Source organism: Sphaerodactylus townsendi, linkage group LG03, assembly GCF_021028975.2.
Source record: "Sphaerodactylus townsendi isolate TG3544 linkage group LG03, MPM_Stown_v2.3, whole genome shotgun sequence".
In the NCBI taxonomy this organism is placed as follows: domain Eukaryota; kingdom Metazoa; phylum Chordata; class Lepidosauria; order Squamata; family Sphaerodactylidae; genus Sphaerodactylus; species Sphaerodactylus townsendi.
Window position 1 is genome coordinate 5,534,540 of NC_059427.1, and position 15,655 is coordinate 5,550,194.

Genomic DNA, 15,655 nt, shown 5'->3' on the forward strand with positions numbered 1-15,655 from the left:
CAATATCCCCTGTATGGTTGGGAATTTTGAATACTGACCAGTTCATCCCTTCCTTCTGTTTGCCAGCTGAGAGCCTGGAGTCATGTGGCAGTGGCTGTCAGTCAATTAACTGCTGGCAGAGAGTTCAATCCTGTTGGTCAGTATAGTGCAGTGCAAATAACTGTGGACTGGGATTGTTATTCACACAGCATATATCAGAGAGCTACAGGGGAGTCCTCCATTTCCCCTTTCCCACAAACCAGGATCCATGGCATCTGCTTGGCATACTGTCAGTATCAAAAGATATGTATGCAATTCAACCTTGTGAATAAAAGAAGCCTGCACATTCTGGGGAGCGTACTCTAAAATCCTGTTGCTAAAAACCAGGGACAGTGGGAAATTTTGTTTGATGTGCTTGCTTATTGTTGGGGCATCTGACAGGCCACTGCGGAAATAGGATACTGGTCCAGGGATGCCAAGCTGACCTGGAATCCCTAGCACCTTTGGGGCGGGGCTTGGGATGGATGTGATGTAACATTATCTTGCATTTGACTGAAAACCTCCTCATTGGTGTGTCCCTGGCATGGTTTCCAGAACCTGGTGGGCAGCAATCCAGGGGACAAGGGTGGCCTTCAATGATCTCAAGTTCTTGCTAACACTCTTTGCAGTCACCGGATTTCAATGATCCCTAAATGGACCAGGTGTCCTCCTTGAGCTTTCTAGCATCTCAGATCTATTTCCACCAACGGACCTGGTCTAACGAGGAGGGATTCCCCATTTCTAGGCGGAAATAAACTTCCCAGAAGCAGAAAGGAGCCTGCACTGCCAGCTCCTTTGGGACTCCCAGACCCCCAGTGAATCTGCACCAGGGATCGGGGGGGGGGGGGGGCTGAATGCGGCTCGGGGAGAGGCAGGCAAGGCAGCATTCCCTGCTTACAGAGGAAATTCAGGGCTTGGCTGGAGGCGGGCGTTATCCCCCTTCCCCAAATGTTTCCACCAGGAACTAGTTCTCCTGGTCTTCCCCAAAGCACAGGCAAAGAAAGAAGGGGGCGGGGAGAGAGAAGCGGAATGGGGGCTCTGCTTTATATTTCTGAGGTCTGGCCAGATTCAATCTAATGCCTTCTATGCTGCTCTATGGCAGATATCAACAAATTGATAAACAGAGGAGGCTATGTCCATGCAATATGGGTCAGGTGGAGACACTCGATCATACCCTCTTTCATTGTGTAAGGTTTGCAAAAATCAGAATGTCACAATCTGCACTTATCCCATTTCTGCATAACAATCTAACCGATGCTCTTAAGATACCTATGCTTTTGAACAACATGGATCCCACAGTGTGTGAGAATGTAGCAAAATTTCTGCTAACAATAATAGACGTAAGTCTAGATGAATACCAACCAATGTCTATGTATTATGACCACATGTAGCCAGCAGTAATTTTTCTAGCTTCTGTCAGTATCCGATGACGTTTAAGTGAGTTAACTTAGCTGAAGGAATGTCCTATAGCAGGGGTAGGGAACCTGCGGCTCTCCAGATGTTCAGGAACTACAATTCCCATCAGCCCCTTCCTGCATGGCCAATTGGTCAGCAATGCATGCAGGGGGGGGGGGACTCATCAATTGGCCATGCAGGAAGGGGCTGATGTGAATTGTAGTTCCTGAACATCTGGAGAGCCGCAGGTTCCCTACCCCTGTCCTATAGTTACAGAAGGACCATGTATATATTTTAGTATTTAGTATTTTAGTACCAGTGTCTATAATTGTGAGCAATAATGGGCAAATTTTGTATGCTGATTTTGTATGTTTATTTTATGCCAATAAAGGCTTGTGATTTGATTTATATTTCTGAGGGAGGGGGGGGGCAGTTCCTCTCTTCGGCTGGTCGTCCCCTCCCCCCCAGTGGCTGTCTCGGTCTCCGCTCCCGGAAACTTAGGCCAGCGAGTTCGACATCCTAGACGAGGGTTCGCCATGGAAGGCGAGAGAAGGATTTCTTTCTTGGCCGGAGTACACCGGAAGCAGCTCCTTCCGAGTGAGTAAAGGGAGATCCCCGGGCGGGGGAGATGACGGGGGAATGGGAAATGGGTGGGGGGGGGGGGAGGGTGGTTCGAGGCGGGCCAGATCCAGAAGAGCCCCCCCCCACTATAAAGCCAGGGGGCGCGTTCCGTCTGGCGCTCCTAGCTAGGCGGGATGAGACCCAGCCCCCCTCCCTTCATTGCAGAGCCCTTCCGAATGATTGACATTTGCAGGATGGGTGGGAGACTCCGGTTGGTTTCTGCGGGTTTGGAGTCAAGGCGGTCCCCTCTTCCCTTTGCATTCAATGCCTGGGCAAAGGAGGCACATTGAGACGTGACTGAGTCTGCAGAGGACTTCCCGAGCAAAGAACTCCGAGGGGGTAAGAGGAGCGTCTCCAGAGGAGGGAGGAGATGCCTCCGGGGCAGTGGTGGGATCCAAAAATTTTAGTAACAGGTTCCCATGGTGTGGGATTCAAACAGTGGCGTCGCGCCAATGGGGCTGGACGGGGCACGACGGGGGCATGGCCGGGCATTCCGGGGGAGGGGCATTCATAATTTCTCTGTTACTGTAAAAAATAGTTCCTAATTTCCAGCTGGTATCTTTCTGTCCACAATTTAAACTCATTATAGCAAGTCCTATCATCTACTGCCAACAGAAACAACTACTTCTCCTCTAATTGACTGCCTGTCAAATACTTAATACTTTCAAATACTTAATTTTGTTTCTAGAAATCAAAAGAAGGATACTTTCCTTAAACAAGAAACTTGACAATATTTCTGAAATATGTTTTTAAAACAGCGCAACAGGGAGAATTATCCCGTTTTCTACCTTCGCTAACCAGCCACATAGGAAACAACAGGACTTTATGATTTTTGGACCTAATGGAATTTCTAACGGAAAAGCAGACCCAGTTAGTAACCCCTTCTCGGCACACACAAATAATTAGTAACCCACTCTCGGGAACTGGTGAGAACCTGCTGGATCCCACCTCTGCTCCGGGGCCCCAAACCTCCCGTGCCTCCCCACAGGGAAACCACGGAGTATTTCAATCCTCGCATCCCCGCCCCGTTGAAATTAAAGAACAAGCTTGTTTCATTGCTGAAGGGGGACATAATAAGCCCGAGAGAGAATCCACAGTCCAAACGAGATGCGGGTCGGCGGGGGTGCCAGGAGCCGTTTCCTGCTCCCTCCTCAAAGGAGGAAGATTTGACTTTTCCGGGCTGCTGCAGGAATTGCTGGGAGCTATCCGATGAGCTGAACGGAGCTTGAGAAGGGAGGAGCAATGTAGGACCAGGATCTGTCAGGCGGGACCCAAAGCATAACGAAAAGAAGGGAGGGCACAGTGAATTGGGAGAAGTTCATAGACAACCTTGTGCCTGAAAGTCCCCCAAAGAAAGTGGACCTGGGAAATTAAGGCCTGTAAGAAACATGCATAGGAAAGGGACCTTCTACCCCCTTGTGATGGAACAGTACTGTAAAACTAGCAAAATCACACATGACTGTGAAAAGCATCTTTGCCTTTTGATCTCCTGGAGGGAGGACAGGAAACTATGCAGAGGTGCTAGGATGAAACTTCAAAGCCCTAAGTTACCTCGTGGCCTGAACAGAGTTTTCCTGGGAAAGGGAAAACAAAGGTTTTTGGAATTCCATCTTGAGACGTGGTCAGAGAAGGATCTCTGGGCCATGGGTTCCCAGAATGGGGACAAAGAACCAAAAGGGATATGACCACCTAAGCAATCCCTTAACTGCATCTAAGTTTTATTTCTTTGTTTTCTGTTTTTCAATAAAGAAAAGCATCTTTTCATGGGCTAAGCTAAGAGAAGCACCTCTTGGCTAGAGGTCCCAAGAGATCCACAAGAAGCATACAGCTGGTCAATTTCTCTAAAAGCATTTATGTTTATTTCTTTGTTTTGAACTTTTACAATAAATCTTTGAGAAATCAGCTGTCTGGAGTTATTAGGAGGGAAAAGGACCCAGGACCGAGGTGAGATAAGAGTGGCTCTCCCAAGCTTAATCTCAGCCTCAGTCGTCATAACTTCAAAGCACCATTTCGGCAAAAGTGAATATTTCTTCGATATCCTGCTTTGAATTAATTAGAAGATATTTGTTACTGGGGGGATATATGTTACTGGGAGTTGTAGAGGTGGACATGATGAGAAAATTCCTTGCCCTCCCCTCAGAAAAGACCTCCAAAATCATCATAGGCAAGCTTGTAACATCTTTAGAGAGCAAAGGACAGCTAATTTCCTTGAAGAACCACACAGCCGTATTTTAAAAAGCTGATTATGTAATTGCAGCAAAATTGTATTACAAACTGCAGAAGGCACTTCTGTTTGATCTATGTGTACCTCAATTCTATTTATTTTTTTCTTATGGCACATTGCTGTTTAGCTCCCTCTCCCCCCTACAACAGAGAAAAGCCTCTCTTCACAGCCAAGTAAGTAAAGATACCTTTTCACAGCCTTAGATGACCCAATAGAAGAGGAAAGAGATGAAAGAGCGGAGCCCAGAAGGACATGAATTTGGCAAGAATGGAAGAAATGGCTCCCACCCTATCAAAGCAGGGGGTGGTGTTGAATTCTGGGAGAGAGCTGTGCAAGAGATCTGGGACCAAGAGACCATGAACTCAGAAGTACTTTGCCAACACTTCCAGCAGCTCCGCTACTGTGATGCCAATGGACCCCGTGAAGTTTGCAGCCAGCTCCATGGACTTTGCAACCACTGGCTGAAGCCAGAAAGGCACTCCAAGAAGCAGATCCTGGACCTGGTGATCCTGGAGCAGTTCCTGACCATCCTGCCCCAGGAAATGCAGGGCTGGGTCAGAGAATGTAGGCCAGAGACCAGTTCCCAGGCAGTGGCCCTGGCTGAAGGTTTCCTCCTGAGTCAAGCCGAGGAGAAGAGGCAGGCAGAACAGGTGAGGGCTTTTCTTTCCAGGTATGTCCAATTCAAGCAACGATATCTAAAGCTTCCCTGCCTGATATTTGTCCAAGTGTTCATCATCCAAATGGGAGATTTAACAAGCTGCTTCAGCAGCTACTTTGAGAGGATTTCTTATCCTTTCAAATAATTCACCAATGCTGAAAGAACCCCCTACCAGGTCTGCTGATAGAAGGGTGCAGAGTCTGGAAGTGGAGGAGGATCCATTACTTTGTGTCTTCCATGCCATCTCTTTTCCATCTTCCTCACTGCTGTTTCAGATGTCAGATCCATCTGTGAAGATGGAAGCTGAGGTATCAGAAATAGAAACAGGTCCATTGGAGGAAAGGCTGCATGACCAGTCCCAGGAGTATGTTCAAGATGCCCTCTCACAAGGTAAGAACTAATTGTGCTTGGATGAGATTTGGGCACTTAGTGGGTAGAGAGTTCTGGTCAGAGAAAAAATGGAAATGCTTCTTCACCCAGCTTGTGGCACTCAATCTTTCATTTTGAAAGTGAAATCAGCCAGAACTTTGGATACTTAAATCTGGTGACTGGAGTTTGGAACAAGCAAGACAGGTCTTTCTTCAACCCTGAGAAGAACCCCATGTCTGCCTAAGAAGCTGAAACCAAAAAATATATACATTGGGGAAGCTTTTCTAGGACTCTTTTGGACTTCGAGGGAGGACTCTTCGGGGCCACACCTGACTAGTATTGCCAGTTCCAGGTTGGGATGCTCCTGAAGATTTTGTGATTGAGGCTGAGGAGAGCAGCTGAATATAACGCAATAGAGTCCATCCTCCAAAGCATCCATTTTCTCCAGAGGTTCATAACCCTGGCAGCAACCTCTGGGTAACTTGATACCTCTCAAGTTGCATGACTCAGCTAGGTCTGACTGCTTGCTACTGTTCAACATTAATTACCCAACGAAAGCCAGAGTGGTACAGCAGACAGCTTCAGAGTAGGGTCTGGGAAAATCAGGTTTGAATTTCCATCTTCCCATGGAAGCTCACTGGGTGATTTTGGAACATTCATATACTTTGAGCCTAACCTACCTCACAGGGTTTTTGTGCCAATAAAAAGGAAGAGAGGAGAATAACATAAACTGCTTTGGTTCCTGATGTGTAGAAAGGTAAGGAAAAATGAGATTCATAAATAATAAATATAACTGAAGATGGTAAGCAGATAAAAGGTAGGGTGTTGAGTGGCTGAGAAGGAGATAGTGAAGCAGGGAAAGTAAAGAGGATATGGGGGTTGCCAATGGGGTGGAAAGAGGGAACAATGTGTCAGGGGTACATAGGAGAATGAGGTGCCACCCCACAAGTCCTTGAGGGTTCCCAACAATGCAAGTGGGCCTGCTCAGTGGCCACACAACTGGGCCACATTTCTACTAGGTAGAGATTCCTGGGGACAGGAAAGTGAGGAGGGATATATAGGAAAGTGAGGTGCTACCCACAAGTCCCTAGATGCGAGTGGGCCTGCCCAGTGGCCACACAACTGGGACACAGTTTTCCTAGGTAGATATTGGCGGGGGGATAGTTAACATAGAGTAGCAGATAAAGGTAAGTTGGCTGTGAAGGAGACAGTGTTGCCAACTCCAGGTTTGGACATTTCTGGAGATTTGAGGGGTGAATCTTGGGGAGGGACCTCACAAGTGTACAGTGCCTAGACTCCACCCTCCAAAGAAGCCATTTTCTCCAGGGGAATTAAGGTTGCCAACCTAGGAGTGGAAACTGGACATCATAGGGAATGACAACGGCTCACCAGATGACAGAGATCAATTCCTCTGCAGAAAATGGCTGCTCTGGACTCTTTGCTGTTGATGTTTTTTCAGTCCCCAAACCTCAACCCACCAAAGCTCCACCCCTAAATCTTCAAAAAATTTCCCAACTTGGTTCTGACATTCCTACAGGAAGAACTGATCTCTCTAATTGGGAGATCTATTGTGATTGCTGGGGTTTTCTGGGCCACACCAGGAATTTGGTAACTTTAGAAGGAGAGAAGGAAGGAGGGAGAAAGGAAAGGCTATGGGAGCTTCCAGGAAATGGAAAGAGGAAATTGTGAGGGAATGCAATGTCTTCTGCATGTCCTTGTGGTTTCCCACTGATGTTCAAAATTATGATGGCTGTAAGAGGGGATTAGAAAAATTTATGTAGGCAATTTCTCACACTGATTAAAATATTCATGTCCCACCTTTTTACATGAGAGGGAATCAAGGTAGTTCAAATGAGTTAAATCTTGGCTGAACTTTTCAATCTTGTGAATAAAGAGAGCCTGCACATTCTGGGGATCATGCTCTGAGATCTAGTTGCTGGGGACCAATAACAGTGAGGAATTTTGTTTTGTGCTCATGCTTTTTGAGGCATCTGATGGGCTGCTGCTGGAAATAGGATGCTGGTCTTGGGATTCCAGGCTGTAGTCTCTTATCTGCAGCACCTTTTGGGAAGGGCTTGGGGCAGATGTGATGTCACATTAAGTTGCATGTCAGACAATAATTTAATCTCTCTCTGTGTCAAAGGAGCCAGGAAGGTAAGAGGCACTGGTGGAGACAGACAAAGGCCTTACATCTGAAGAAAGGCTGGAGGGTTTCTCAAGAGGATGTGAAGAGAGTTTTTCCTTCCCAGATGAATTGCATCTGGGCAAAAACCAGGATGTGACATTAATGGTGCGATAGATACCCTGGAAAATCATTGCTATTTCCACATTTTGCAGATGTACTAAAGTCACATCTGGGTTTTTGGCCAGATGTGATGAGGAGGAGCCATATAATGGCATTTTTGACAACCTCTTTTTCTCTAACAAGCCTGCACTCAAGGACATGTGCCAATTTGAGAGGAGCATAGCCAGGCCTTTGGTGCCATGCAGCAGAGGGATTCTCATGTTTCTGCGCTTCAGAGTTCTCAGGACAAGTCTGAAACATGTCAGTTACATTTATAGCCCTCTGAGGCTCATGAATACCTTGTGCTTCTCTTCTCCCCCTCTCCATAATTTTAAAAAATGTAGATAGTGTAAGGTTTCACAGCCCTGAGAACAGAGGCGCAGGAAGGGATTCATACAAACAAACAAGAAGTGAAGCAAGCCTTTATTGGCATAGACAGCAGTACAACAATAATAAAAACAGATTAAAAAGCATATACAATACAGGATATACATGTTAGGATGAAGGAAATCTACTGGCATTTAGTGATTTCCAGGAGAAAGTCTGCCACTATCATACAGAGAGAAGGTTCAGGGTTGTCCAACAAGAAGTGTAATCTAATTAAATCGGGGAGATGGGGTAAATGTAAAGGAGTGAGATTCACATACTTGGATCTGATTTCCTTGAATCGGAGACAGTGAAGTAATTGGTGGGCCAGAGATTCAACTGAAGCCATCGTTACAGGGGCACGATCTTTTAGCCTTTTCTCAAACAAGGAGGCTAATACTCTTTCTTCCAATTTTCTCTCCTTCACAGGCAGTAAAGAGACAATGTTGATCTATTCTCTTTGGGGAGGCTTGGAAACAGCTACTGCAACTCCGGTCCAGGTAGGGGAGAGGGGGGGGGGGGCAAATTGTCTCCACCCTCCTTTAACAGGGGGCTTTTCTTTTGCAGTTGATACTGAGGGGCCCAGGCAAGTAATGCTGAACTCCACTCCTTATACACATACTCAGTTCTCCGTCAGGCACCCTCCCAGAATGTTCCCTTCCAGGGTGCTGTATCTGCCAGGTCTGATCTCTGACGAGGGACTCAGGCATACATTTTCTTTCAGCCCCCAGTTTCCTTTGCAGAGGTGGCTGTATATTTCGCCAAGGCAGAATGGGACCTGCTAGATCCAAACCAAAGAGTTCTCTACAGGGAAGTAATGCTGGAGAACTACAGGAGTGTGGCCTCTCTGGGTAAGAATTTTTCATGCTTGGCAAAGGTATAAACTTCTGCCTTTGGTATGATGAATGAATCAAAATCTTGAACAGCAACAGGGACGTAGGTATAGATTTTTTATGGGGGGGTTGGGGGTGGGGCCATGCCCCCACCCGCCTCTGGGAGCATGGCCATGCCTCCCCAAGCCCTACCCCGGCCTCGGTACTTATAAAAGCAGCTCTCCAAGGCCAGGGACGGCAGATTGCCCTGCCCTGCCCTGCCCTCCCGCACCCCCCCACCAGCTGGGCTCCCAGCAGGCAGCCAGCAGCCCCTTCTGCCCTCCCCTCTGGGCAGAGGTGTAGGTAGGGAAAATGTAGCCCAGTTCAAAATCTGAGTTTTGTGCACCCCCTCCCCCCCATGGGCGGCCACTGTGATGCTGGAATCCACCCCCAAACCGCATCACTTTCAATGGTGTTTCAACTAAAGAGCCCAAATTCTCCTTTTAAATCCTTTTAAAGGGAGAATCTGGGGTCCCCAGTTAAAACAACATTGAAAGTAATGCTGTTTTGGGGTGGATTCTCCTCCACCCTGGAACAGCATTACTTTCAATGTTTAAACTTGGGAAACTTGAGGGGGTGCCTGCTGTCAGGATGCAATTGTTAAGACAGCAGCACCAAACTTTCAGGGTAACTTTAGGAGACTCTCCTAATGATACCACCCAGGTTTGGTGAAGTTTGATTCAGGGGGTCCAAAGTTATGGATTCTCAAAGGTGTAGTCCCCATATTTTATAGCTCCCATTGAAACAGTGGGGGATGGGGCACCGCCTTTGAGAGTCCATAACTTTGGACCCCCTGGACCAAACTTCACAAAACCTGGGTGGTATCAGTAAGTGACCCCCCTGATGGTACCTCCCAGGTTTGGTGAAGTTTGGTGTAGGGGGTCCAAAGTTTAGACTCTCCAAGGTGTAGCCCCATCTTCTGTTAGCTCCCATTGGAAACAATGGGGGATGGGGCACCCCATTTGGGAGTCCATAACTTTGGACCCCCTTAACCAAACCTCACCAAACCTGGGTAGTATCATCAGGAGAGTCTCCCAAAACATCCCTGAAATTTTGGTGCTGCTAGCCTAAAAATCGCACCCCCTGCAGGCCAAAAACCAAAAAAACACTTAAAATATTTTTAAAAACCACAAACAGGGGGCGGAGCTTCGGACATGTAATAGGGAGGTTTGAACCTGAGAAACCGCCCCTTACCTACGTCCTTGAACAGCAATCTGTTGTTTTGAGGCCTGTAATGCTGCTTGCTCTTTTTAGAGTCCTCAAATTGATGGGGTGATAATGAAAGTAATCTTCAGCATAGTCAGGGAGAGCAACCCAAGACACCTGGTTTGCCTGGGGCAACTGAGACCAGTGTTGTGGCCCTCACCCAAGGCAGAGAGGTTGTCCTGAGGTCAAGATGGGACTGAGAAACCCTTAAAAAACTCTCAGTTGCCAGTCATTATAACACACGTCTTCCAGATGGGATTGTGGTCATCACCTGTGACTGTGATCTGGAATGGCTCTGTTCCCCTCATGCTGGTTGGGACTGTGGGCTTTAATTGTGACTAGGTTTTAATTCTTTCAGAAAAAAAACCCTTGGATTTCTTCCCTTCCCCATATAAGAACAATAATGTAATCTCTCTCTGTGTCAAAGGAGCCAGGAAGGTAAGAGGCACTATGGTGGAGACAGACAAAGGCCTTACATCTGAAGAAAGGCTGGAGGGTTTCTCAAGAGGATGTGAAGAGAGTTTTTCCTTCCCAGATGAGTTGGTTGCAAGTGAGTATCCTTCATGGTTATGTCGAGGGAATGAGCAAGGAATAGCCCTGAAGGGTTTCTGCTTCACTTTTTATTGACTCTCCAAAACCATGTTAGTTCCCTATGAACTGTTAGGTTCACTTAGAGAAGTACTGGCTACTCTGTCACCCTCCCACCTGAGCAAAGGCTTTTATCATAACTAGAAGGAACTTTTTTTGCAGTTGCAGAATTAGATATCATGGCAACATCTTCTAGAAAACCAGTAAGATGTTGTGGTTAAGAACAGTGGACTTTAATCTGGAGAGAGGGTTTTGATTCCTCACTCCTCTACATTAAGCCTGCTGGGTGACTTTGGGCCAGTCAGTTTTCTGAACCCTCTAAGTCCCACATACCTCACAAGGTGTCTTTTGTGCAGAGTGGAAAATAGTGTGATATGTAAGCCTCATTAAGAATCTTTAGGATAGAGAAAAGTAGGGTAATAAAACTTTCTTGGGTTCTCTTCTGTTTAATCATTATTATTATTTATTAGATTTGTAGGCTGCCCATTCCCTTGCAGACTCAACAGCAGATATTCAAAGGAGCTGCACAGCAACAGATATTCAATGGAGCTGCATTCAAATGTGAATGGTGGGAAAATGACTTTTTGCCACTTTCCTCCCTTAAAGTTCATAGAGGAGGGGAGGGATAGGTGAAATATAAAAACTGCTCACCTAGGGGGCCTGACTGGGAATAATATTTTACCAGCAGCTCATTTGGAGGGAAATAAGTTCTGATAAAGGAAATGTACACCCATTAATGAGCAGTGCCTGATGGATGGTTCAGCCTCTTACGTCAGTGCTGACTGGACCTCTTTTTTCCCCTTCCAATAGCAGACATAGAGGAATTAGTTGGTGTAATCCAGAGATTCTCTGTGGAAAAAGACAAGGGTAAAGACTCTGAAGGAAACTTTGCTGATGGAGATGGACCACTGTGGCAGGTGGAGATTCATGCAGATAAGAGGAAGAATAAATCCATCCCATCCCAAGGAGAAGGCTTCCATAAAATCTCAGCCCAAGAAGAAGGGACAGGCAAAACAAGAAAGAATGAAGACCTCCATGCTAACCAGAGAATCCTCTCCAGGGAAAACAAAAATAAATGTGTGGCTTTTGGGAAGACCTTCCAAAAGAATGTGAGTGTTATTTTTGAGAGGCAAATTCTCTCCGAAAAGAAACCATACAGTTGCACGGCATGTGGAAAGACCTTCAGTCGGACATCAGCCCTTACTTCCCATCGAAGAGTTCACTCAGGTTTGTAGCTATATAGATTGTTAGACTGCAAACCAAGCCTTTCTGATGTACCAGGCTTTCATGTACCTTTAAAATGTCTATTTATATACCCTTCAAGGCACAGTAAACAGAAGCCAGTGAAATGTTTTGTGTATGGATGGAACTTCAAGGGAAGATCAGACCTCCTTGTGTATGTGCTAATTGATTTTTTTTATTCCAGCAGGCAATGAACAGTGGAATGAGAGTGACGAGGAAGTGTATCAGCTATTGCCAGACAAAGCCAAGAATAGAGATTTGAAAGGCAACATCAGGAATCAAGGCAGACCAAAGAGGCAAAAAGGAATTCACATCGTTGAAAAGATGAATAAACCAATTCCTGGCCAAGGACAGGATTTCTCTGAAGAAATCCACAGGGTGGAGAAAGCATACAAGTGCTTGGAATGTGTAATGAATTTTTCAGATCAAACCCAATATGAGATCCATTTGCAAATACACAGTAGAAAGAAGACCCATCAATGCTTGGAACGTAGAAAGAGCTTCCTTTGTAGAGCACAGCTCCTTAGGCATCGAAGAACACATATGAAAGAGAAGCCTTCTAGCTGTTCAGACTGTGGCAAGAGCTTCTCAAAGAAATTAGACCTTGTTCAACATCAAAGGATTCATTCAGGACAGAAGCCATTAACATGCTTAGAAAGTGGAGTGACCTTCTCTGATGGAGAAAATGGTAATCTACATATTCCAAAGAACTGTGTAATAAAGGCATGTAAATGCTTTCAGTGTGGAAAGTATTTCCAATGCAGATCACAGCTTCTTGCGCACCAAAGAATACACGCAAGAGAGAAACCTTTTCAGTGCTCAGAGTGTGGAAAGAGATTCAGTTACAGTAGCAATCTTCAAAAATATCAAAGAACCCACATGGGAGAGAAACCTTTTGAATGCTCCAAGTGTGGAAAAAGATTCAGTCACAATACTGTTCAACACTATCAGAAAAACCCCACAGGGAATAAACCGTTTGAATGCTCCGAGTGTGGAAAGAGTTTCTGTCAGAAGAGCAGTATTCGAAGACATCAAAGAATCCACACAGGGGAGAAACCTTTTGAATGCTCCCAGTGTGGAAAGAGATTCAGTTGCAGTGGAAGTGTTCAGAAGCATCAAAGGACCCACAGGGGAGAGAAACCTTTTGAATGCTCCGAGTGTGGAAAGAGATTCAGTCAGAATAGCAGTCTTCAACAGCATCAAAGAACCCACACAGGGGAGAAGCCTTTTGAATGTTCTGAATGTGGAAAGAGATTCAGTCGGAATTGCAGTCTTCAAATGCATCAAAGAAGTCACACAGGGGAGAAACCTTTTGAATGTTCAGAGTGTGGAAAGAGATTCAGTCGGAGTAGCAATCTTAAAACACATCAAAGAACCCACTCGGGGGAGAAACCTTTTCAATGCTCAGAGTGTGGAAAGAAATACAGTCGGAGTAGCAATCTTCAAATGCATCAAAGAACCCACACAGGGGAGAAACCTTTTGAATGCTCCCAGTGTGGAAAGAAATTCAGTTGCTGTGTGAGTCTTCAAAAGCATCACAGGACCCACACAGGGGAGAAACCTTTTGAATGCTTCGAGTGTGGAAGGAGATTCAGTCGGTGTGGTCATCTTCAACAGCATCAAACAACCCACACCAGGGAGAAACCTTTTGAATGCTCTGAGTGTGGAAAGAGATTCAGTCGGTGTGGCCATCTTCAACAGCATAAAATGACCCATACCGGGGAGAAACCATTTGAATGCACAAACTGTGGAAAGAAATTCAGTCAGAGTAGCAATTTTACACGGCATCTAAGAACCCACAAATAGGATAAACATTCAGATAATCATTAACCCTTACATAGAGAAGTAGGCCTTTTTTCTGACGTGCCCCTTCCCAGAAGACTTCCCTGGAAAATTCTTCAGTTACAACCTTACCTATTCTAGACAAAGCAACTAAATACCTATAAATGTGGAGGAAAAACTGGTAAACAGCAAGACAGAAGATTTAATACAAAATACTTAAGTGTAAAAAATTACCCAACATTCCATTCCCAGTTTCCCCAAATTCATGCTGTACACAGTGGCAAGTTGTTAGCCACAGTTCAAAATCACAGCTTCACAAACTGCTGCAGAGGTGAATGGAAGAGGTCTTTTCTGATGCCACCACCACCTTCACTGTCAGCTGGCTAATTACATCAGGTACACAATTAGATTATCAAACAATTACCAAATTTGTTAATGTCATCTCAGGATTATAGATTTTAAGTCAATGAGCAGGAAATTGGTTTAATTATCTGAAATTCTTGCTCCTGCTGTGCTTAGAATCACATTCTATCGCTGTATTCACTGACAGGAGCCACGGGTGACCTTACTCCAAAGCGAATGCTATCTAAATTTTGCATGTGTTCTGGGCTGTGTGACTGTGGTCTAGTAGTTTTTGCTTTTAATTTTTCACCTGCATCTCTGACTGGCATCTTCAGAGATATTTCATGGTGCAATGCATTTCTCTCCACGGCACAGTGTGGAGTAACTGTGTGGCGAATGAATTGGTTTTTAGGCAATGTTGAAACAAGCAAGCTACCTAAAACCTTTTTTGATTTAATAGAGAATGTAAAGTTACAAGATTTATGGAGATTAAAATATGGCGATGTGAGATAATACACCTTCTATTCAGAAAGACATAAATAAGAACATAAGAACAAGCCAGCTGGATCAGACCAGAGTCCATCTAGTCCAGCTCTCTGCTACTCACAGTGGCCCACCAGGTGCCTTTGGGAGCTCACATGCAGGATGTGAACGCAATGGCCTTCTGCGGCTGTTGCTCCCGATCACCTGGTCTGTTAAGGCATTTGCAATCTCAGATCAAAGAGGATCAAGATTGGTAGCCATAAATCGACTTCTCCTCCATAAATCTGTCCAAGCCCCTTTTAAAGCTATCCAGGTTAGTGGCTATCACCACCTCCTGTGGCAGCATATTCCAAACAGCAATCACACGTTGCGTGAAGAAGTGTTTCCTTTTATTAGTCCTAATTCTTCCCCCCAGCATTTTCAATGAATGCCCCCTGGTTCTAGTATTGTGAGAAAGAGAGAAAAGTTTCTCTCTGTCAACATTTTCTACCCCATGCATAATTTTATAGACTTCAATCATATCCCCCCTCAGCCGTCTCCTCTCCAAACTAAAGAGTCCCAAACTCTGCAGCCTCTCCTCATAGGGAAGGTGCTCCAGTCCCTCAATCATCCTTGTTGCCCTTCTCTGCACTTTTTCTATCTCCTCAATATCCTTTTTGAGATGTGGCGACCAGAACTGGACACAGTACTCCAAGTGCGGCCGCACCACTGCTTTATATAAGGGCATGACAATCTTTGCAGTTTTATTCTCAATTCCTTTCCTAATTATCCCCAGCATAGAGTTTGCCTTTTTCACAGCTGCCATGCATTGAGTTGACATTCCCATGGAACTATCAACTAAGACGCCTAAATCCCTTTCCTGGTCTGTGACTGATAGCACTGACCCTTGTAGCTTGTATGTGAAGTTTAGATTTTTTGCCCCTATGTGCATCACTTTCCATTTTGCTACATTGAACTGCATTTGCCATTTCTTAGCCCACTCACCTAATTTATCAAGGTCTGCTTAGAGCTCTTCACAATCCTTTGTGGTTCTCACCACCCTATATAATTTGGTATCATCTGCAAACTTGACCACCACGCTACCTACCCCTACTTCCAGGTCATTTATGAATAGGTTAAAGAGCACTAGTCCCAAAACGGATCCTTGGGGGACACCACTCCCTACATCTCTCCATTGTGAGAACTTCCCATTTACACCCACTCTT

The 15,655-nt window shown here is 45.4% G+C and overlaps 3 protein-coding genes across 4 annotated transcripts in view; 2 read left to right on the forward strand and 1 right to left on the reverse strand.

Moving 5' to 3' along the window:
• The window catches only part of LOC125428587 (zinc finger protein 883-like), a 1,608,225-nt gene that overhangs the window by 1,543,755 nt on the left and 48,815 nt on the right, over positions 1–15,655 (reverse strand). The window lies entirely within an intron of this gene.
• LOC125429246 (zinc finger and SCAN domain-containing protein 31-like) lies at positions 4,474–5,223 on the forward strand. The gene is made up of 2 exons (XM_048490182.1): positions 4,474–4,900; positions 5,192–5,223. The coding sequence occupies exons 1-2, from the start codon at positions 4,486–4,488 to the stop codon at positions 5,221–5,223; spliced, it is 447 nt and encodes a 148-aa protein (XP_048346139.1). The 5' UTR covers positions 4,474–4,485.
• LOC125428657 (zinc finger protein 883-like) lies at positions 8,153–14,502 on the forward strand. The gene is made up of 4 exons (XM_048489143.1): positions 8,153–8,435; positions 8,660–8,786; positions 10,441–10,563; positions 12,028–14,502. The coding sequence occupies exons 1-4, from the start codon at positions 8,379–8,381 to the stop codon at positions 13,647–13,649; spliced, it is 1,929 nt and encodes a 642-aa protein (XP_048345100.1). The 5' UTR covers positions 8,153–8,378; the 3' UTR covers positions 13,650–14,502.

Excerpts from the sequence above, each read along its gene's own strand:
- LOC125429246 (XM_048490182.1), top strand. The coding sequence starts at position 4,486 with ATGAAAGAGCGGAGCCCAGAAGGACATGAATTTGGCAAGAATGGAAGA. Across the intron at positions 4,901-5,191 it reads AGCCGAGGAGAAGAGGCAGG|ATGTCAGATCCATCTGTGAA; the intron begins CAGAACAGGTGA and ends CTGCTGTTTCAG.
- LOC125428657 (XM_048489143.1), top strand. The coding sequence starts at position 8,379 with ATGTTGATCTATTCTCTTTGGGGAGGCTTGGAAACAGCTACTGCAACT. Across the intron at positions 8,436-8,659 it reads CTACTGCAACTCCGGTCCAG|CCCCCAGTTTCCTTTGCAGA; the intron begins GTAGGGGAGAGG and ends ATTTTCTTTCAG. Across the intron at positions 8,787-10,440 it reads CAGGAGTGTGGCCTCTCTGG|GAGCCAGGAAGGTAAGAGGC; the intron begins GTAAGAATTTTT and ends TCTGTGTCAAAG.